The sequence below is a fragment of the Rosa chinensis genome, chromosome 4 (assembly GCF_002994745.2).
Source record: "Rosa chinensis cultivar Old Blush chromosome 4, RchiOBHm-V2, whole genome shotgun sequence".
Lineage (NCBI taxonomy): Eukaryota > Viridiplantae > Streptophyta > Magnoliopsida > Rosales > Rosaceae > Rosa > Rosa chinensis.
In genome coordinates this window covers 39505987-39528792 of record NC_037091.1, presented here as the reverse complement: position 1 = coordinate 39528792, position 22806 = coordinate 39505987, and the positions used below count along the sequence as shown (strand labels likewise).

Below are 22806 nucleotides of genomic sequence, written 5' to 3'. Positions count from 1 at the left end.
ATAATTCGAGATCCGTGGAAACAGAACATATTCCGGAATCCAATTATAGTCGCACCTCTAAGAGAGGGCGCCAAGAGCGAAACCCTAATCTTAGGTATACTTCTGGACATTCTGATCCATATAATCGCTCTACTTGGGAAGGTAACCACCAAAATAGGCGAACACGGAACCGAAGAGGTAAACGTGGAAAGAGAGAGGGAGGCAACGCCTCTGGCCATGTTGGAGGCGCCACCAACATTAAGAGCCATCTAAATGACGTTTTCAAAGTGCCTCAATCAATGGAGTTAGAGAAAAGAGATGTATGTTCTCGATGTGGAGTGTCTGATCATTGGGCACACATTTGTAGAGCTCGTGAAGAACTTGTCACCCCCTATAAATCATATTGTGAAGCAAGAGAAGCTCACTATGTGGAACAAGAAGATCAAGAAGATGATCTAGAGTGAAGGGTTGAAGACTACAAATCTGGCTGGGATCAATAGATCGCCAATTCTGTTTAAGTCTTTATTTTCCAAGAGATGTAGGCGATTGTCATATTACTTTTTATTGGATTAGATTTTCTTTGATCAAAGAAACAATGATGTACTCCGTTGGCTTATGAATAAAATTTCGAGTTCTTTTCATTATGACTCAATTTTGATTCTGAGCATATTACTTTGTGACTACGATGGCTGGGCCATCAATATTAATTCAAGGACATGGAATAGCACAAGTTCCACTTGCCAAATGGCACCTTGATTACTGCTGTCACAGAAACTCTCTACGCTCTTAGGGTAAATCGTACCCTATGAATAGCCAACGAATTCCATGCGAACATGCATGTAGAGAACAGAAATGAGTTCCTTTGCATTACCTCTAATGATTACGAACACAGACGCATCTTAGAGAAGTTTATGTGTCTCTCTAGTGGATTCTATGTCACTATTCGAGCTATTAATCCAATAAAGTTATGAGAGAAGATCTCTTGGATTTAGACACATATTGGCTTTGTCACAACAGGATAGATCATCCTAGTCATGAAATGATGATCCGTCTACAAAAGACTTCACATGGACATCATTTCTTTCTAGCGAAATGAAGCATGAATCAAAAGTTGATTCCTAGACTAAGTGTGACCGACGCTGTTGCCTAGGGCACTGCCTCCATCCACCATCAGCCTAGGGCTGGCGTAGTCCATATCCATCACGCCATGGATAGCGTCCATCGTGGTGATGGCGCCCCAGGTGATGTTGCAATCACCAACTTGCTTCACATAGCGTTTCGAATGCTCAGGCCTAACCAAAATACTTAATGGTTGCTTCTAAGGCCTCTCGCTCGTTTTACAAAGCCCGTTCCTTAGGGAAACTAGGACTGAGACCGTCCTATGCAAAGGATAGGACAATACTCATTCTGTTCTTACAAAGAATCCGTAGGGATTTTGTGGATTAATTCAACCAACTTGCGGACGCTTAAATATTTTATGATGTTGGTTGACACGCAAACACGCCGGTCACGTGTTGTGCTATTGTCCACCTATAAATGCTGCTTATGCTACACTCCTAGCACATATCATATGACAATGGGCTCACTCCCCAAATCATCCTATTCAGTCAATTGGATTTGACTATGCTAGAGAGTTTACATCGAAAGACTTTCGATGGATATTGCAATGGGCTTGATGTTGGACATCACATTTCCATGTACACACCCAATTGGTCTCGAAGAAATGACTACGATAGTAGTCCGAACATTGGTAATGCGCACCAATCTTCTTACATCTGCTTGGGGTGATGCAATATCGCATGCAGCTATGCTAATTCGTCTACGACCTACCGCCACTCAATGTACCTATGCGTTACAGCTAGTGACTGGGTACACGTCTTTTGTACTTACGCACATTTGAGTGAGCCATTTATGTACCAATTGCGCCGCCACAGCGCTCTATGATGGGTCTTTACAGACGAATAGGCAACTACGTTGGATTTGAGACTCCAACAATTGTCCGCTACTTAATGCCCTTGCAAGGCGATCTCATTACCGCTAGATTTGCGGGTTGTCACTTTGATGAGACAGTCTTCCCGTCGTTAGGGGGAGATAAGAACACAGATGTTCAACAGGAACGACAGGATTTGTCGTGGTCTGTCCCCACTATGTCTCATCTTGATCCCTATTAAAGTGACGAGATCACACAAATATGCTGCAAACATGCCTGCAAGGAAGGACGTCCCTACGAGAGGACGTAGCGCCACCCTACACGGACGTAGGCATGGCGCCAATGCCAAAGAGAGTGGCACTATGGCGTTACAGGCCACGGCCCCAGCTAGGATGCGTGGGAGGCCCGTGGGTTCGAAGGATACTTTGGCACATTCCAATCCTTTGATCATCAAGACTCAAAATCCGTCTCATGAGTATCTTCCGGGTTATGGTTACCGTTGGGGGACGCCTCAACATCAGAACCTATTCCTGAGAATATAGAGCTCTATGAAACTTACACTAGTGTACATGAGACGTGGGATAAAAACTCCATCATAATTGATGATGTAGTTGCGCATTTCGTTGTGCATGAGTTTGTTGAGTCAAATGATATCGAACCACGCTCCGTTGATGAATGAATACCAACGTAGAGAGTTTTTGGCCTAAATGGAAAGATGCGATCCAGGTTAAGATGGATTCTCTAACGAAGAGGAAGGTTTTCGAGCTAGAGATGCCAACACCTCCTAACATAAATCCTGTTGACTAATGGGTCTTCGTTAGAAAGCGTGATGAGAAAAAGAGATGGCAATCTCGCCTTATGGCGCAAGGCTTCTCACAAAACGCCCTGGAATCGACTACGATGAGACATATTCTCTCGTAATGGATGTCATTGCACTCCACTACCCTGTCAGTTTGGTAGTTTCCGAATAACTGAACATGCAGCTTACAAATATGGTCACTACGTATCTCTATAGGGATCTAGATACGGAATATACATGAAGGTTCATGGCGAACTTCATTTACCCAAGTCAAGTGGCTCTAGACCATGGAGCGCGTTTACAATAAGGTTGAAACGCTCACTAAAGTGACTACTTGATTGGAAAGGGATATGCCCACGCGTTTCTATGACAAGTTTCGGATTCTATCGCGGTTCATGTTGGACATGATCTTCATTAGAAGCCCTTAAAGAGTTAAGGGAAACCGCTGAACACTTGAAATCCGAGTTTGAGATGAAGGATTTTGGGAAAACACGATTATGTCTCGGTTTGGAACTTGAGCATCGTGTCGATAGATGCTTAGGTATTTTGACAAGGTCAAGCCTTCAAGCACACCCATGATCGTCCGTAGTCTTGATCCTGAAAAGGATCCTCTTCGTCGAAAGGATGATGACGAAGATGTGCTAGAGGCAGAAGTGCCTTACTTAGTACAATAGGCGCATTATTGTACTTATCCCAATGCACAAGACCAGACATCTCATATGTTGTGAACTTGTTAGCTAGATATAGCTCTGCGCCAACGCGACGCCATTGGATTGGTGTAAAAGATATCTTTCGATACTTGAGATGTATGAGTGATATGGGCTTGTTCTATCCCTACGAAGAGATGATGGATTCAGACCCATCACACACCAGGTACGCCGCCAACCCTGGCTTGCGTCCACTATCCCCATCCCAAAACGACATGTGTTTTGGAAGGTTTTGCTGATGTTGGGTATCTCTCTGACCCACACAAAGGTCATTCCTAATCCGGTTAAGTGTTCACCATGGGAAAAGACCATGACATCTTGGAGGTCTACAGAATAGACCCTAGTCGCTATATCTTCGAATAATGCATAGATCATTGCTCTTCATGAAGTGGTTTGTGAATGAATATGGATTGGATTCATAATTACGCATGTTCGAACAATTGTGGTTTGAAGTCTACCACAGATGAGCCTACGAGCATTTAGGATAATGCTGCTTGTTTTGAACAAATGAGGCAAGGCTACATCAAAAGCGATAACACCAAGCACAATCAGCAACAACAGACTCTCCTCGAGATCAAAGTGAACTAGATTCAATCTGAGGACAGTGAGGCAGACTTGTTTACTAAGTCATTGCCCAAATCCACGTTCGAGAAACATGTGGCAAGAATTGGCTTGCGGAAATTATCTGAACTCCCATGATCGTAGTCATCAGGGGGAGACACAGACATCAGGGGGAGATGTCTACATGTTCACCTCGAAACGTGAAGGGTGTGTTGTGCTCTTTTTCCCCTTCGACCGAGATTATTTTTGTCCCACTAGGTTTTTGTTACTCGGCAAGGTTTTTAACTAGGCAACGAGAGAAGCACCGCGTTTAGGCAACACAAGGGGGAGTGTTCAAGGAAAACCTAATTTGTGTTTAGCCCAAACTCTAGGTTACTTGACCTAGTGGTAATAGGATTTAATTAGAAGGATCTAGAATCCTAATCAATGTAGAATTACTTTCCTTGTATGATTAAGATTCTATGCATGGTAATCCTCTATATAAAGAGGCCCCTATTATCAATGAGAATACACAGCGATTATCTCTCAATTTCTGATTCCCTAAAACAATTTCCTCTTTTTCCCTTCTTTGAAACTTCTCACCGTCAGTTTTGTCATGTTCAATCTGGGGAAGAAAAGTCTTCTCCTGTCTCTCTCTCAACATATATTTTCTTCAACACCTAGTGTCCAAGAATCTCGATTGTTCTAGTATATCCATTTTTATCAATTCATTTTCTATCCACTTAATAACAAGCCAAAGAGATAACAAATTTCCACCTTAATTCTTGTTAAACCCAACAATGGCTTCCATAAACTGAAACTTGTAGGCTTGATTCCAAGACTGAATTGAGGTCCCAACAACTCAATTATGTGGCTAGGTTGAGGTTTAGATGGAAGGAAAAGATGGAAAGATAATTGGGCTACGGCTTAAAGTGAAAGCTTGTCAAATGATAGAAGATGAAATTGTTGTTGTTACATATCTCCTCATACATCGCTGGGTAGGTTTGTGGGATGCCAAATGAAAAGGTAAGGAAGGGAGAAAAGGGCTCTGAAAGAAACACCACTCGTCAATCTTTTCTTATTTGTTTTGTTTTGTTAGAGGGTAAAAAGGGAAATAAATTTTTACAAAAATTAAAGGAGGTCTACATAGAAAGAGCATCTCCAACAGTAGGAATTATTTTGCAGTTAAATATAGCTAAAATTGTGAAATATAGGTATTGATTTAACAATGTTGCTCCAGTAGTAGTAGTTATTTATAAATAATAAACTATATTTTATCCAATCATAAACTAACATGTGGACAAAAGAGGAGAGATGAATATAACTTTTATTTTAGCTATGCATGATTCTCTAGCTAAATATAGCTAGCCAATTTAGCTAAAGCTAAATTTAACTTAGCAATAGCTAGTCTGTTAGAGTTCAATTTTGCTTTAAAAATAGTTATATATAGCTAAAATTTGAATTTAACTAGTCTGTTGGAGATGCCCTAATTTGAGAGATATGAATAGAACCACCTTTTAACAAAAGCTAACGAAAAATATATAAATTAACTCCATTTTAACTTGGCAAACAACTATTGACAAACCCTATTAGCATGAAGTTATATGAGATTTTTGGCTATCTTATAATATAGCTACGCACCTCACGTGTATTAAGAGATTGAGGTTGACTTTTGCGAAACCCATATTTGTCCCGCGACGGCCTGATGTCTAGACTGGCTTTTGCCCTCGTCAACGTTGTTGGTCTGCTGCCGGATGAGCGTTTAGTACTGCTTGGTGGGGGCCCCTTGGGAGTGCTGAGCTCGAGGTTTTGATAGGATTATTTGGCTTTGGCTTCTCTGGTGCGACTCTTGAGGCGCAATGGTTATGATTACTAGGACAGTCTATAATGGCGTCGAATGGGTTTGGTTTTTTATTCTCATCAATTCCATGTGCAACGTCGGTCTATGTTGGTTCTGCGATGCCATGTGTTTTTTTTGAGCCGTTTCAATTGAGTCGGGTTTAGATCTTCTGTCCAAAGTTTGACACTTTCGGATGGTCGCAGAGGTGGTTTTGTCGACGACGATATGGCTTAAAGGTGGCAGTGGTTGTTTAGCTTTGCTGTGCGTTGCGACCGGTGCCCTGACTGGGCCTGGGTTGAGCCAATCCTGTTTGGGCCTAAGGTTTGTTGTCCTTTGGGCCTGGGTCTACTAATTTAGTTAGGTTCTTTATTTTCTAAAGAGAAAAATGCACCAACAGTCCCTCAACTCTTGTGCACCGGCCAGTTTGATACCCAGACTCACAATGGTATCATTGTGATACCTAGACTCAAAATTTTCTATCAACGACATACTTCCGTCAATGTTTTGTCAATCGTCCGTCAAATATGATGACGTGGCATATATGTAGGGCAAAAGATAGGGGTAAAAAGGTCTTTTTAACTTGTTAATAAAATAAATTGAATTACACAATTTTTTTTTTTTGGTTGGTCACATCATGATAATATTTGTTTTTTTCCTTTTCTTTTGCTCTTGCTTAATCTGGAACGAGTCCTTTTTTTTGGTTTCAAACCCATTCAATTAAGTAAACTCCGAAAGAAGCTATGAATGGATATCCATTAGTACAAATCCAAGCCCATATGACGTCTTCTGATTAAGATAATCCACACCCTCATTCAATCCTACTCTCAGTCAATCCACACCGCCGCATCTCCGCCCTACTCTCAGTCAATCCTCCATTCCATACCTTCTTTACCCCACCTCCCATCTCTACCCATCAACCCAGCAAAGCCCTCGTCTCCAAATCCCCACTCGTTGTTTCCAGCCCCAATTGGTCCGCCCAGACCCGCCATTTCTAGATGGCTCTTCCCCCCTCCTCTGCCGCATCGCGTCATTGAAGACTCCTCTCTATCCGCTCAACGAAACCTTGTACTAATCTGGGTTTTGCAGGTTCTTCCTTTCATGGCTACGGCTCCTTACACATCTGTTGCTCCCTCGATGAATTAAACCCAGATGTAAATTCATTTGGGTTATAGCTGTGAAGAAGATGATAGATGATGGTGTGGACTGTGGAGAGAGAAAGGCAGAGCGGATCATGATAGATGACTTGGGTTATCGCTTCGCTTCGATTCTTTTTTTTTTTTTTTCCTTTTTGTCTGGATTTTTTTTTTTTTGAAGTCAAATCCATCCTCATTTCCTCATTCAAATCCAACAACCACAACTAAATCCCACAGCAAGTAAGCTAAGCTATTCAAACACATGGCAAGATACATCTTTTGATATCAATATTCACCAATCGAACAAACTCAGCAGCAAACACAAAAATCTCAAAATCAAAACTAAAAAAGGAACAAATCTGGATTGGAAATCTCAATTACCAGCCCTACAAGAGGTAGGAGGATCTTTTTGGAGATCCTTGAGCTCCTTCAAGATCTGCTTGGATGCCATCACATTCACAAAAGAGAAACACAGACGACAAACCCAGGAACCAAGGAAGAAGAAGAGGAGAGAGAAAATTATAAAAAAAAATCATTTAATTAAATAATTAAGTTGTTGGTAGAAATTGAGGTTTATTTTGGTCATTTGCCATCTCTGTTTTCTCCACGTGTTTGCCACGTCAGCTCTTTAATGGAACCGTTCCGCAAATTTAACGAAAGTAGGTCATTGATAGCAAATTTTGAGTGTAGGTATCACATTGATACCATTGTGAGTCTGGGTATCAAACTGGCCGGTGCACAAGAATTGAGGGACTGTTGGTGCATTTTTCTCTTTTCTAAAAGTAGGGAATTATTTGTATGCTTGTTAGTTATTAATGAGCGCTAATCACTATAGGATATTTTGCCTATCTGCTATGTCTTAGTGTAATCATAACTTATATGCTTGTTTTTTAAGTTGGCGCTGGATGTTTAATAAATAGACCTATCTTTATGTATTACTGTGATACCATCACAACTTCTTATCTGTCTATAAATGGCAGTGAAATGAGATGTAATGATCATTCTATCTTGAGTATCAATGACAAGTAGTTTTAGACTTTATTCAAAAAAGCATTGTATAAAATTTGCAAGGGGATCATCTTGGTAATTTTCTTTAATGTTTTTTCTTTTGGGAAAATTCCACAAATGGTCACTGAACTTTAACATATTCGACACTTTAGTCACTGAGGTTTCAAATATATCACATTAGTCACTGAACTATTACCACGTCTTACACTTTTCTACTTCAGTCTATTTCTAGAATAAAAAACTGGCAGCACACCCAAAAGTAGGGGTATTCTAGCCCATTCACTGTTGATCACCCGCCATTTTCTCATTCATTCGACAAAACCCAGAATTCCCTCCAAAACAATAAATTTTCCCTCCAAATTATTCTAGTTTTCTCACCATTTTTTTTTGCATTCGTCTTTCCACCATAATTATGCATCTCTCTTGGCAATCTGCACGTTTGAAACCTAAGTTCAGTTTCTCTCCATTCTATTGAATACAAGATAACTAAAAGCTGATAATGATATTACACTTCAATTTCAATACATCAGCTGATTATGAAAACACAAACTGGAGCCTCACAATATATATATCAGTCATCATAATTTTGTTCAGAGTCTTGAGCAAACGTCAATGAAGTCAATACACTTATACACCCTTAATTAAGGGGGTGTTGCTACAAAGCTAACTGAAAAAACTGCCCAAATGCAGTCAATTAACAAAAGATGGGTAGCAAAGCTCCATGGTAGGTTCAAGGCCTCCAAACCTTCTTGTTGGCATCTTTTGGTCCTTTAATAGAGTCAGACCTCATAGGTGGCTTCTTTGCATATGACTTGGACCTCACTGTTAGTGAATCATTGAACATGTTTGAGAATGATGGCATTGATGATACAATAGGTTGTGAAGAACTGGTTGGAGCAAGGAAAGATTGCAAACTTGGTTATGATAAATGCACTGGTTGAGATGAAGCCACACTTTGGACATAAACTGGTTCAGATTGTTGTGTGGGTGTTTGATGGTTTACTTGCACAACAAATTAAATTGATGATGTAATAGACAACAAATTATAAAATTATAACAATCAAATCTGCAAAATCTGCCACGGAAATCAATACCTCCTGCATCATAGTATCAACATCAACATTTTCATATGGCATGCCATTCTCGTTTGCCACATGATTTGTAGAATTTAGAACATTATCAGAATTATCAACTTGGTCAACATTTTGAGCTTCAACCTGCATTTGAATTCAACCATTTAATCATGAAAGTTTTATATTAATTGATTCACACTTTAAGATTATTCAAAACAATTTGAAAATGATGGGCAATTACCCCAAATTGAGTACTGTTAGCTTGACCATTTCTCTTGCCACATGTTCTCGTATTATGGCCCTTCTTTTTACACTTAGATCAGGTGACTTTAGAATAATAGCTTTTAGGTAACTTTGTAGCTCCAGCAGGTGGTGGAAATTCACCTTCAAATATAGAAACAAGATAATATGATAAACTAATATCTATGAACGACATAAGTTAGAAGGAAAGCTTATAAAACTAAAGTCTAACCTGGTTCCTTATTTCTTGACAATTTGGGTCTGCCAGGTCCCCTTGTGTATTTTGGAGGTATAATTGGCTTCTCCACTACAGCCCACTCGTGAACACCTGGAATAGGATTTATAGCAGGCTCATAGGCAAGCATGTACTTCTTTTGAGAGTATGCCTCATGTACATAGTCTTCTGGTGAGTAACCTTTGGAGTATATGCAAGCAATTGCATGTGGACAAGGCAATCCATTTAGATTCCATCTCCTGCAAGTGCAAGTCATTGCACTCAAGTTCACATCATGAAGAGAATTTACACCTGATGCACAGGCAACCCCTCTTCCCTTCACTTGAAACCTGTTGTGAGAGGACTCGAAAGCCATATAGTCATGGCTTAGATCTGCACATTTCTTCAAAAGCTTTTCAATCCTTGGACCAACTTTACACTTCCATCTTGGGGCTGCGCATCTCCTATTTTCCAATCTAATTATTAGATTCATCCTCAGTTCTTCCCATAATCCAAGTATTGGCATTTTCCTTCCATCAAGAAATGTTGAGTTGAAGCTCTCACAGTGATTGTTTAAAAGTATGTCACACTTATGTATATCCTTAAAATGTGACCTACTCCAGTGCTCAGCAGGTCTATCCTTCAACCAATTCCAAGCACTTGTTGACTTACTATGAATAATATCCATGTTTTTCATAAAATAATTCTTGGTAGTTGACCTTGATGCAGCCCAAAATAACTCTTTCAGTTCACTGCCAGTGTGTCCATCTCCCTTGAAATTATTATATAGGTGCCTTGCACAATGTCGATGATCAGAATTAGGGAACAAGTCTTTAACAGCATCTAGCAACCCTTTTTTCTTATCACTTATCCAAGTGTATGAAAAGTCATTATTCATGTCCAAGTCATCCTTCAAAAATTTCAACATCCACGTCTAGGAGTCTTTGTTTTCTTTTTCAACAACAGCAAAGGCAATTGGGTACATCCCATTGTTGCCATCAATACCAATAGCTGCTAAGAGTTGACCCTTGTATATTGTTTTCAAATGGCATCCGTCAAGACCAATAATAGACACCCCTCTTTCCATCCTTTTTTCAATGCACCATAGCAAATGTACATTCTGTTGAACCTCCTAACATCACCTTCCGTAATTCCATCAATCCAAATAGAGGTATTTTCATTACTTTTCTTGAGCACTTATGCATATGTTTCCAACAGGTTGTATTGATCCTCTACAGTGCCTTCTGCCATCTTAGAAGCCCTTTTCTTTGCTCTGTAACACATTTGGTACCCCACCTTCATGCCATAGTCTCTCCTAATAATTGATTGAATACCTTCCCTAGACCAGTTCTTATCACTAAGGAAATTATCAAAGTAACCCTTTGCAATGAAAGGAGCATTACAATGGTAGACTTTCTTTTTGAGTGAGCTACACTTGTGTTCTATATGAAGCATCCTGATTTGCATTGTTGGTGAAGCATCATCATCTCTAGAAGCCCAAATTTTGAAAGGACAACCTGGAGTAGTTTTGTATACAACCTTTACTTTTTTTTTGTCATTTATTGGGAATCTTAGTTCCTTCTTGGTCAATACAGAAAGCAATCTCACAGTATCCTTAAAGGCATCAGCATTTGGCAAAGCCATACCTAACTCAAATTCTGGTTTCTTGAGATCAGTATCTGTTGAGAATATATACATTCCACATGGGAAAAATGGGACCTTGCCTATGGGTTTATAAGAGTTTGGGCCACTCCATCCATTGCCAATTGGTTTTGGATGTGAACCCCAGATTACTTTATCATGGTATCAGAGCGGGTTACCCACGTGTGCATGCCTAACGGCCACACGGGCTCCACGTCACCCAAAAGTTATCCACGTGTATGGCTTGAAAATTCGCCACACGTGCGGGGGCGTGTTGAGAATATTTACATCCCACATGGGAAAAATGGGACCTTGCCTATGAGTTTATAAGGGTTTGGGCCACTCCATCCATTGCCAATTGGTTTTGGATGTGAACCCCAGATTACTTTATCCCTTATTGAACACTCTCCACTTGTTCCACCTCTTCTTCTTTTTTCTCTCCCCATTTCTGATTCTTGTTAATTCATCTTCACTTGTTGATGACTCTGTCACACTATGGAAATGGTCAGAATCTTCATCATTCCCATATGATATATAGCCTTCATACCCAATTTCAGAAAATTCAATAACAATTTCAATCTCACCATCAACATTAGCCTTGAACACGTCATCATCCTCATCATGTAACTCATAATCACTATCTATAACATCTTCCCATGTTGGATCATCACTATCAGAACTCTCATCATCACCATCATCGAGTTGATCATTATAACACATATCCCCCTTATATCTGGTATCATATCTCAATAACTTCACCTTCTTACTTTTTTTTTTAATGCTAAAATTTGAATGCCTTCACCAGATGCATCACATTCGAACTGCAATGGTTCACTTGCCTTTACTATGGCAAACCCATTTCTAATCCCTTGCCCACCAAACTTGACTTTTGGCCTACCCAACTTCTTCACTTTTCCCTTATTTTTGTCTGCCTTATTTCTGTCACTTAAATGCATAATAGGTAGATCACAATTCATTGTCCCATCATCAATGTTGCCCAAATTCATCCCATATGAGCTCCCTGCCTTGTCAGCTTTACCATTTAAATCAACATGACTCATTAACTTCTTGGACATCCATTAAATCTTCAACTACATTATTCAAGTACTTTTTATGGTCAACTAGTTTCGGATCTCCAGTCTCATCCTCTAACTCTGCTTCCTTTTTTCTTCTAACACCTCCACCTACTATGTATATCTGTAACAACTTGGTTGTGGTCCTAAATGCAACCATGTTAGCAACATCTCTATCATTATGTAATTCCAACAATTCCTCCCCATCTCTACTTCCTGGCATCTTGAACCAATACTGAATTGGTGGCTCTTTATAGCCTAAGTCTTCTGAAATCTCATTTAAAAAGGGCCAAGAAGTATGGTCAGGATCAACATTATCAAACCATGCTACTTCACCTCCTCTATATTGTCTACTACCACTGCCCAATCTGTAGAACCTCCCACCATGGTGTATCTCCAATGAGAACAAATCATCTGAAAATTAAATACAAACATCATAAATTGGCTTCTAATCAAATTAACTTATTTTCTGTTAAGGATATAGGACTGCAAAGCAATATTAATCCTATGTGTGGGATTGAAAGCTGACAACAATCCTAATTAAGTCTAGTCAACACTTTTTTTTTCCCTTTCATTGCTGCAAGTGCCCAAAGTGCTGGACATTCTTTGTCAGTTCTTATAATATGAAACTTACATGCTATACCAGTTCAGTAATTTGCACTAAATCCCAATTTTTCTTCTAACTCTAATAAGACAAAACCCAAAAATTCAATAAACAAACCCTTAAACTAAACATCACTTATAAGCCCTAACCCATAATTTAATAAACAAACCCATTCTTTATCAGACCCGAAACCACTAGCCAACCCTAATCCCAATTTCATTAAACAAACTCTTAAACCCTAAATTTCTATATCACTTCAATGCATAGCAAATAGAACAAGACAAAACTCATACAAGGACCACAAATACTGTAATAGTAAGATTTAGTAACCTTTGTAGATGGGTGGCTCTCCACCAGTACGAAAATATCTCCATCTATCCAGCATCATTGAGTCATCCATGTTCAAGATTACAATCTCAAACTTTAACTTTCTCAGATTCGAACATGAACTTTTGTCTCTGCTCTGAAAAGATTTCCCCCTTTTTGCTTTCTATTCTCTCATAAAACAATTGTGTTTTTGAGTTTTCAGAAAGATTCGATATTATAGACTTGAATGGACTAGAATACCCCTGCTTTTGGGTGTGCTGTCAGTTTTTTATTCTAGAAATAGACTGAAGTAGAAAAGCGTAAGACATGGTAATAGTTCAGTGACTAATGTGATATATTTGAAACTTCAGTGACTAAAGTGTCGAATACGTTAAAGTTCAGCGACCATTTGTGAAATTTTCCCTTTTCTTTTACAGAAATTGCGTGGTTTATCCGATTATTCCACAGTATTACATTAGACATCCGAAACGACATCGTTCTAATTTCAAAGAAGTAAAATTCTCTCTCCCTGACCTAGCGCCTTTGTTTGAGCTGAGAAGAGTGTGACGAGGCCTCAGTACCCAAACCAAAAATGGCGTCGAAGCTTTCCATGCTTAGGAGCAGAAGTGAGAACATGGCGTGCATTTTCGGCATCAGGAGGTGGAACCACATCGCAGCAATTCCTCCGTCCTCGGATGGGGCCATTCAACGGACGATGATTTCATCGCCACCGTTTGCTCTGCCAGAGTTTTATCGGGAGACTGAGAAGGATAACAAAGTCGGATTCGGGTTGCCCAGTTTTCTGTTCGGTGGGTCCATGGAGCTCATGGCTGTCCCCAAGAGGAAGGTATATGACTCCTACACTTTGTCAATCCCCGTTTGGATTAACTAGATTGGAAATGGTTGAGGTTTTAGGGGTTTTTAGGGTTTTGGATTAAATATCAAAACCATAATCTTAATTATTTGTTTGGCTTTTGTATGGTAGAATGTCACTGTTCTATTTTGGATTGCTTGCTAAATGCTCTGTTTAACCCCTGGTAATGTAAAAGTAGGCAATATATGGTGTCACCAGTTATTGATTTGCAACATTTGGTTCGGATGAACATTTTTTTTCTTTTTTTTTTTGTTTGTTTCATGGGGCGCTTTATTCTTCTAGGTTTGGAGGATTTTTATGTAAATGTTTGTGGTCACTTTTTTTGTGTATTGTGCAGACTACTCCCCACAAGAGAGGCATAAGAAATGGCCCGAAAGCTCTGAAGCCTGTTCCTGTGATAATCCGATGCAGGTAAGTTCTGTAAACTTTTGAATTCGTGGTGGAAATCTGTTTCGAGGATAATTTATTCAGTTTTAGAATGATTTATAGTTCGATAGTTAGCTGAAGGTTAGTTTTATTGATAATGTAGTTTCTGATTATTCTCTTAGAATAACAACTGAATCTTGGCAGACTACTTAGTTGATTGTTTTTATCATCCTTTGGCATATACCAGACAAAAATTGGGCATTCAGTCACTTCCATATCAGTTATAGTTGATTAGTTTAGAATCCATGTTGTGAAAGTTTTGGTTATCAAAATATTGTCAATTGTATTATTTGGTAACACAGGCACAGAGTAGTGAATTTGAAAGGTTTTCTTGGGGGTGTTCATAAGAATAAGAGAATTTAAGTTCTGGAAAAAATGGTAATACAAATGAAAAAGAATGAACTTGGACAACATATAGATTTATATGTTTAATTTGATTTACAGATTGGTGTTGTAATGGTTCGTCGTACTTTTTACCTTTTATTTTAAATGACATTTGAGTGCATCAAAATTTTGTGTTTTCCTTTGTTGTTCACTTCTTGTTTAGGTAATCCGGAACCTAATGTCATCATGTAAATCCACAATGTGGTCCAGTTTTTTGCAATTATTGTTTTCTACATATTTGGATGCTTAATTAGCTATATATACCAATACGTTCCTTAGAAATTGATACAGAGCATCACATCATTTTGACCTCTAACAATTTTGTTTGCAGGAGCTGTGGTCGAGTCAAGCTGCCACATTATTATTGTTGCAGTGGACATAGGGGAAGTACCGGTGAGCGGGAGGTATAGAGCTTTGGATGGGAATTTGAAACTGTTAGATTTTTTCAGAATTGATATGGAGCATTCTGTTTCTGAGTTCGTTCTTTTGAAAAATTGATTATGCTACAAAATCTTATGTGGGTATTAGATCTTTACTTGGTTCAGATTTTGCTGGTTAGAATTAAATCTATTTTCATCTTGTATAAATTGTACTTGAGACATGTAGGTAAAGTCTGTCATATCAATTCCCCGCCTTGCTTTACGAATATCTGAAATGCAAGACAGGACAATAATTATTGTTTTAGATTTCTGGACCAAGTACCTCGATTCATGTATATCTTATGCAATACATATATGGGTTTCCTCTTGCTTTGCTCATTTTTTGTTTTTCCTTTTCCCCACATTGTTCTCTTCATGAACATATAGCCTGGAAATTACAAGTAGAAAACATGGTAATCAAGGTAAGTAGCTCAATTTAGAGTAGATGATACTAGGTAAACAATTTCAATACACATCTGGTTGGTGAGATGCAGAACACTCAGCCTTCAAGCACCTGAATCAGAAGAGTTCTCAATAAAGACGGAAGTTGCCTCTCTTCGTCTCCCGCAGCGAAAACATACATGGGAAATTGTTGATGATTTTAAGTCCATGATATGGTCTTGATAATGTAAGATGATATTGTACGTTGTGTTGAGAAAGAGGAAGATGATTTATAGAGCAAGAAATTGAATTTCTTTGCATTCTGTCTGGACATGAAATTAAATTGTTATCACGCATACATTGCATGATATAAAAGATATGATAGTATATCTTAAAAACTATAACAGTTAACATTTTTAATTTAAGAAATATTAATTTGAGAATTGACCAAAAAAGAGAGGACGATATTGGCTTGCAAGTAATGTAGTCGTTTAATTAAAGCTTCGTGCAAATCGGCAGTGACCGGTCGTAGTTTGATGCTAGTCTAGGCTAGTCGAGGCTATTTTTTGTTGCCATTCTCGGTGCGTGGAGAGAGGTAGAGCGCAACGGCAATGTTGATTGTCGGAGCGAGGTCATGCTATGGCTGATTAATGACCCAGTTTTTGTCTGAGTGATCGACCTCAATCAGCGTGTCTGAGTTGATTTAGGATTGGTGGGATGATTGATCTACTGATCGGTGTGTGGCTGTAGCAGGTGATGAGGCATTAAGGGTCTGAACGACGTAAGTTTGGATCTGGGATGGCATGGTGGTTGCCTTGCTGTTCGAGGCAACTGCGGAAGGGGGTGATGAGTTGTGCGTCCAACTGATTGAGGAGCATTGCTTGTGTTTTGGGCCATGTGGTTAGTGGTGGCGGGAATGGCTGACTATTGAGACCTGGAGACAGTGATGCAGGCAGAGAAGGCGGCGTGAGGGATGACCTATTGAGATGTTGGGTTTGGGCCTTTGGATCTGGGTTTGGGTCGTGTGAGTGCAGTTTCTTTGGGTTCAAGTGATTTGCTCTGGTTTTCTTGAGAATTAGGCCAGGTGGGAAGGTGCCTCGCCACCTTCATCTGTCACTTAATGTTTGGGGCCCGACAATTTGACTTATTTGGGCATTTTTGAGTCCCTTTAGGGTATGTGTACTTACTTGGAATGAAAGGGAATGATTACGGGGTAAAAACATTCCTGCGTTTACTAACACATAAAGGAATCAGAATGATTCCGGGTAAAAGAATTCATGCGTTTACTAATACATGAAGGAATCAGAATAGATGTAAGTCCCACCTCCTTATCAGGAATCGATTCCTGAATACTCAGGAATTCGATTACGAAGGGGGGAGATGGGTTTAGGAATCATTCCTCCAGAATCAATACCGATTCTTTTCTTCTCTCATTCCACTTGTCTCCGATTCATGATTATTTTCCATTCCAAGTAAGTAAACGCGCCATTATTGTCTCTGGAGTGCTAGTTTAATTCATATTATGATTCCGGTGGAATTGGTAATTATCTCGAGTTGGACTGGATATCTCAAGTATAGTGCAAAGAGATAGCTTTTAGGACATTTCTGAGACGTGTCTATTCTTTATTTGTACCACAATTGAATCTAGGCAAGTGAGATGTAGATGAGCGATTTTCCTTTAGAGGCAAGGCTATTTTTGTTTGGACTACACTTACATTCATGCGAGCATCTCTGCGGTGCTTGGGTAGAGAGTTGGTTGTTTCCCTGCTCATTACTCAGTTTCAAGTTTTATTTTTTTTTAATTTTTTTTAAAGGGAAGGACGATCAAATTATATTGCTCAATCAAAGAGTACAATGAGAAGCCACAAAGCCTCTAATATCAGGAGGGACAAGCCCACTCCATGAAAGATTAAAAGAAGAATGTAAAGCTAGTTTAGCTAAATTATGAGCAGCCATATTAGCTTCACGATACACATGTCTCAAGGAAGAACCAACTAAAATCCCAAGAGAAAAGTTGATATCCTCAATAATACGACCCAAGGATGAAGTCTTCTCCCCCTCAGCCTCAATAGTAGAAACTAAACTCTGACAATCTGTCTCAAACATAATAGGAGAAAGGTGAAACTGCACTGCCAGGGAACAAGCAGCCCTGCAAGCCATGGCCTCAACAATATCTGGAGAGGTAACAGAATTGACCGTAATACAAACTCCACCAACAATATCACCCATAGCATCTCGAATAACCACTCCTAATCCACCTAATTTGGAGGAGAAATCAAAGGCTCCATCACAGTTGGCCTTAAGCCAGCCGGAAGGAGGTGGTAACCAAACTACCCTACCCCTCAATGCAGTACTACGAGGTGTAGCCAAGGTAGATTGAAACAACATGTCATATGATCGAATCTGAAACTGTAAGTGAGGCAAAGAAACAAACTTATTTGACCACACTCTCATATTGTGCTCTTTCCAAACAAACCATCCAACTATAAGCAATAGAGCCACATTCTTTTTAGATAGAATATCAAAACAAGAGGCCAACCAAGTGATGATTGACGTACCTTCATTACAATCAATCTGCAGCACCCCATGTAGCTCCGGAAAAAGAGAGAGCAAGTCCTGAACAAACTGGCAGTCCCTTGTGATATGATTAATAGATTCATCATGATCATTACAAAACCAACACCCATCCTAAACAACAACCCGTTTAGTGCGCAACAAAGCAGCTGTTGGTAGGATAGACGAACATACTTTCCACCAATGAACTTTAACCTTGCCCGGTATTTGAGCAAACCAAATCTGTTTCCAGAAAAAAGAGAGACCCTTCGAACTAGTAGCAACTTCTCCAAAGTTATGGAGCTCCTCAAAAGCTAACACATAAGCACTCTTGGTAGAAAATCTACCTTTCTTATCATAATGCCAGGTAAGACGATCAGGAACATCCCTCTGACTAAGAGGCATAGATAAAATCAAATCAACATCATCAGCCACAAAATATTGATTAATAAGAGCCAGATTCCAAGAGAAACCTGGAAGTAATAAAGCAGAAACTCTCTCCGGTCCAACCTCATGTCGGATGATAGGTAGAAAAGAAGAAGGTCTCGGGATCCAGGGATCCTCCCAAGGCCGTATTAGCCGACCATTCCCCACCTGCCAACGAACACCCCTCCTCAGAATGTGTTTAGCCGCATGGATACCCCTCCAACATGCAGATGGAGATGAAGAAAGCTCACTAGACCAGAAATCTCCATTTGGGAAATACTTAGCCTGATACAACTGAGCCAAAAGAGAGCCCGGATTACGCACTAACCTCCAACCCTGCTGAGCCAAGAGAGCCAAATTATGTGCATATAAATCACGAAAGCTCATGCCACTAGCCTCCTTGGGTTGACATAGTCGATCCCAAGACAACCAATGAATCTTACGATTTTCACCCTTACTGCCCCACCAAAACTTAGCACACTTCTGATGCAATGAATCACAACAATTCTTCGGTAATAAGAAGCAGCTCATAGTATAAGAAGGAAGAGCCTGAGCCACCACCCTTATAAGAAGGTCCTTTCCTGCACTACTGAGTAACTTACCTTGCCAACCCTCAAGTTTCTTGTTTAAACTTTCCTGTAAATAAGCAAAGGTTTCAGTCTTATTCCTCCCCAGATAAGTAGGTAGGCCGAGATATTTTTCATGTTTATCCACAATGGCCACACCCAGTGAGTCTGCAATTTGCTGTTGTAAAGAAGAGCACACCTTTTTACTAAAAACAATATTGCTCTTAGAAAAGTTTACCTTCTGACCTGATGCTAACTCATAATCCACTAAGACATCCTGGATCTGAGAACTCTCCTCCAAACTAGCCTTACCAAACAGAAGGCTATCATCTGTAAACAAAAGGTGGTGTATCGTAGGAGCCTCAGCGCAGATCTGAACCCCCTGAAGCTGCCCCTGAGAAACCTTATGCTCTAAAAGAGCTGAAAACACCTCTGTACCAAGCAGGAAGAGATATGGTGATAAGGGATCGCCCTGTCTCAGGCCCCTAGTAGGAGTCAAATAGCCTCTAGGCTGACCATTAATCAAAAAAGAATAACGAACAGTCTTGACACACTGCATGATAACATGTATCCAACTCTCATCAAAACCCAAGCGAATCAAAACAGTCTCTAAGAAAACCCACTCCATACGATCATAGGCCTTACTCATGTCCAGTTTAAGAGACATAACACCATCATTACTCAACCGATTATTATGAATAAAGTGGGATACCTCATTAGCGATCAGAGTATTATCAGTAATCAGACGTCCAGGGACAAAGGCACTCTGAAAAGGAGATATAATCTGAGACAGTATACTCTTCAATCTGTTGGCAAGCATCTTAGAACAAATCTTATGAATGACATTACACAGTGCAATGGGACGTAATTCGGACATATAGGTAGGATTTTTCACCTTTGGGATCAAACAGACATGAGTGTAATTAATAGAAGCAAGCAACTGACCAGAATGGAGAAAACTCTGAACTGCTGCCACTACATCAGTACTAATGGTGTCCCAATACTGTTGAAAAAATAAAGGAGGCATGCCGTCTGGTCCAGGTGACTCGGTTGGGTACATCTGAAAAAGTGCAACTCGAATTTCCACATCCGTATAAGGAGAGCAAAGCATAGAATTCATTTCAGGCGTGACCTTTGGCTGAACCAAATCCACCACTGAAAACATATGAGAAAGATCCACATCCCCTGCACTGAACATCGAACTAAAATAATCAATGACCATAGCCTCCAAACCCTTCTCAGTGGACTGCCAAACTCCATGATTATCAAACAACCCAGTCAACCGATTTTTGGCTCGTCGATTAGAAGCTTTCCTATGGAAAAATTTAGTATTACGATCCCCTTCAGCGAGCCAAGTCAATTTCGACCTTTGCTTCCAATACTCATGTTCCTCAGCTAGCAAACCATCCAATTTTGAGGATAGCTCCATACTTTCTTGCTGGTTAACAGCCGAAATAGGTAGTGCAAGAAGAGATTGTAGTCTGCCTCGAAGGAATTCAATCTCCCTACCCCTATGTCCAAATGTAGCCCTCTGCCAATCATTAAGAGCAAAACGTGTATGCATTATTTTCTGGGATACCTGAAGCATAGGTTGGTTCTGATCATCACTAACCCACCCCGACTTGATCACTTCTACGCAGGCCTCATGACGCACCCAGAAACTTTCAAAACGGAAGCGAGGCCTCCGGCGTTGATCAGCAGGAGGAGGAGGAGAACGATACGCGCCAAGAAGAACAGGAACGTGATCGCCATGAATTGGTTTCAAATTTGAAACCCCAACTGCTGGAAAAATATTCGTCCATGACACTGAACCCACCACTCTGTCCAGCCTACATTTGACCCCACCCCGACTCCAGGTGAAAGGCGATCCAAAATAGCCGAAATCGATCAAGTCACAAAATGACAGCGCATCCCTAAACTGTTGCATTTGACCCTCTCTACGTATACAACCTCCTTCCTTCTCAGAAAATTGGAGAATTTCATTGAAATCTCCAATAACAGTCCATGGTAGGGCAGACTGCTGACAAAGGTCTCGGAGGAGCGACCATGTCCGGTGACGTTCAGAGAGGGTAGGGTGCCCATAGAAACCAGCACTACAACAAATCTGGGTATTAGTGACCACTGCATTGGTCATTAAATCTATCAAATTTGGTCACTAAATATGGTTAGTGACCAAATTCGGGTGGTCACTATAGGTCCCTCACTGATTCTATTTAGTGACCAACAATTGTAAGTTGGTCACTAATTCGAAATGTCTTCAATGACCACAATATTTGGTCACTAATTTAAAATGTCTTGAGTGACCATGATCATATGGTCACAAATGATAATGACATTAGTGACCTACATGTTCATCACTAAATTGTAATACCAATGGTCACTAAATTGAATAATTTTAGTGACCATATTACTAGGTCACTGATAATTTGGTAACTAAATTGGCAATCATTCTAGGTTGTTAAGTTTGATGTTAATAACCAACAAACTTGACATTAAGTGTGTCACTACATTTTCAAAATAGAGACAATGTACATTTTTTCATGCAATAACCTGCTAAAAGTAGCATTCAATATATAGTCCAACACCAGAAAGTGAAATGTACTCTAAAACCAGTTATCAATATCTCTATCTTGAAATACTACATTCGCAAATCCAAATATAGAGATGTTAATATCCATCTTTGATAACAATTTCAAAATAGACAAAAATACATTCAAGTCTTTCTAGAAGTTCAATGAGCCTTGAATGAGAGTTTGCAAGATGTACGTACTTTTTGAAGCTTAGACCAAATCTGCAATATAACAAAACATATATAACAAGTTATAACCTTCATCCTAATGTAGTAAGAGTTGCATCTAAAAAGGCCTAGTATTCACTACATACACTATATTATGTTTCCATAATATAATATAAATGCAACATCTCAATGACTCATGTATGCATACCTCTAGTTTTGGGATAATTGGGCCATCAATTTAAGTAAAAGTGTGTCGGTCTGATTTTGTCTTGCCTTTAGTGCCTCTAACTCTTCATTTTGTTGAGTGGCTCTAGCCTTTACTACCTCTAACTCTTCATTTTGCTGAGCTGCATCAGCTTTGACTGTCTTTAACTCCTCATTTTGCTGAGCTGCAGTAGACTTCACAGCCATCAACTCCTCTGCAAGCTGCATTGCTCGTCTTTCTGCTTGATCTGCCCTTTGATTTGCCTCCCTCAGTTGAGCATCATTTGCTGCAAGTTTAGATCTTTTAGGCTTTGGCCCAGCTCCTAAGCCGCGTATATAGCCTGATCGAGGTGGACCAACAATTTTTGAAAGAACTTTATCATAGATCTCATCTTCAGTCATTATTTCACCAGTTTCTTCATTCATTTGTGGGTCATTTTGTAGATTCTTCATCTCTTCCTACAAAAGAGTGGACATGTATATATATATATAAACCATTTTTTAAGTACTGTTATTTTTACAATAATGCAATAATTGAAATAAAAAAATATAGCAACTCACAAAAGCATTCTTTGCAGTATCACCAACCCATGCAGATTTCTTTTCGCTATATCGTGTGAGCTTGAAAAGGTCAATACGACCAACTTCCTCTCCATTCTCAGGATTTCGCTATTTAAGTTTAATCACAACCCAAAATATTTGTCATATACACCTCTCATAGTTGAACATGCCTTAACAACAAAAAAAAC

The 22806-nt window shown here is 39.6% G+C and overlaps 3 protein-coding genes across 3 annotated transcripts; 1 reads left to right on the top strand and 2 right to left on the bottom strand.

Annotated features, from left to right (window-relative positions):
- Positions 1–8979: 8979 nt before the first annotated feature.
- Positions 8980–10151, bottom strand: LOC112199283. Its single transcript, XM_024340321.1, has 3 exons — positions 9482–10151; positions 9338–9393; positions 8980–9153 (listed from the first exon to the last, which is right to left on the bottom strand). Exons 1-3 carry the CDS (start codon positions 10149–10151, stop codon positions 8980–8982), a joined length of 900 nt encoding a protein of 299 aa, XP_024196089.1.
- Positions 10152–13586: 3435 nt separating this feature from the next.
- LOC112199849 lies at positions 13587–15529 on the top strand. Its single transcript, XM_024340822.2, has 3 exons — positions 13587–13934; positions 14299–14372; positions 15103–15529. Exons 1-3 carry the CDS (start codon positions 13680–13682, stop codon positions 15179–15181), a joined length of 408 nt encoding a protein of 135 aa, XP_024196590.1. The 5' UTR covers positions 13587–13679; the 3' UTR covers positions 15182–15529.
- A 1884-nt stretch (positions 15530–17413) lies between these two features.
- LOC112199282 lies at positions 17414–21250 on the bottom strand. Its single transcript, XM_024340320.1, has 2 exons — positions 18320–21250; positions 17414–17980 (listed from the first exon to the last, which is right to left on the bottom strand). Exons 1-2 carry the CDS (start codon positions 21248–21250, stop codon positions 17414–17416), a joined length of 3498 nt encoding a protein of 1165 aa, XP_024196088.1.
- Positions 21251–22806: the final 1556 nt, after the last annotated feature.

Bases quoted from the DNA above. Each gene is read 5' to 3' on its own strand.
- LOC112199283 (XM_024340321.1), bottom strand. From the start codon at position 10,151: ATGGATATTATTCATAGTAAGTCAACAAGTGCTTGGAATTGGTTGAAG. The intron at 9,394-9,481 runs GTTAGACTTTAG...CTATATTTGAAG, and splicing joins GTCAAGAAATAAGGAACCAG to GTGAATTTCCACCACCTGCT. The intron at 9,154-9,337 runs GTCACCTGATCT...ATTCAAATGCAG, and splicing joins CTAAAAGCTATTATTCTAAA to GTTGAAGCTCAAAATGTTGA.
- LOC112199849 (XM_024340822.2), top strand. From the start codon at position 13,680: ATGGCGTCGAAGCTTTCCATGCTTAGGAGCAGAAGTGAGAACATGGCG. The intron at 13,935-14,298 runs GTATATGACTCC...TGTATTGTGCAG, and splicing joins TGGCTGTCCCCAAGAGGAAG to ACTACTCCCCACAAGAGAGG. The intron at 14,373-15,102 runs GTAAGTTCTGTA...TTTTGTTTGCAG, and splicing joins CCTGTGATAATCCGATGCAG to GAGCTGTGGTCGAGTCAAGC.
- LOC112199282 (XM_024340320.1), bottom strand. From the start codon at position 21,250: ATGACCAATGCAGTGGTCACTAATACCCAGATTTGTTGTAGTGCTGGT. The intron at 17,981-18,319 runs GTATGTTCGTCT...CCTCACTTACAG, and splicing joins TTAAAGTTCATTGGTGGAAA to TTTCAGATTCGATCATATGA.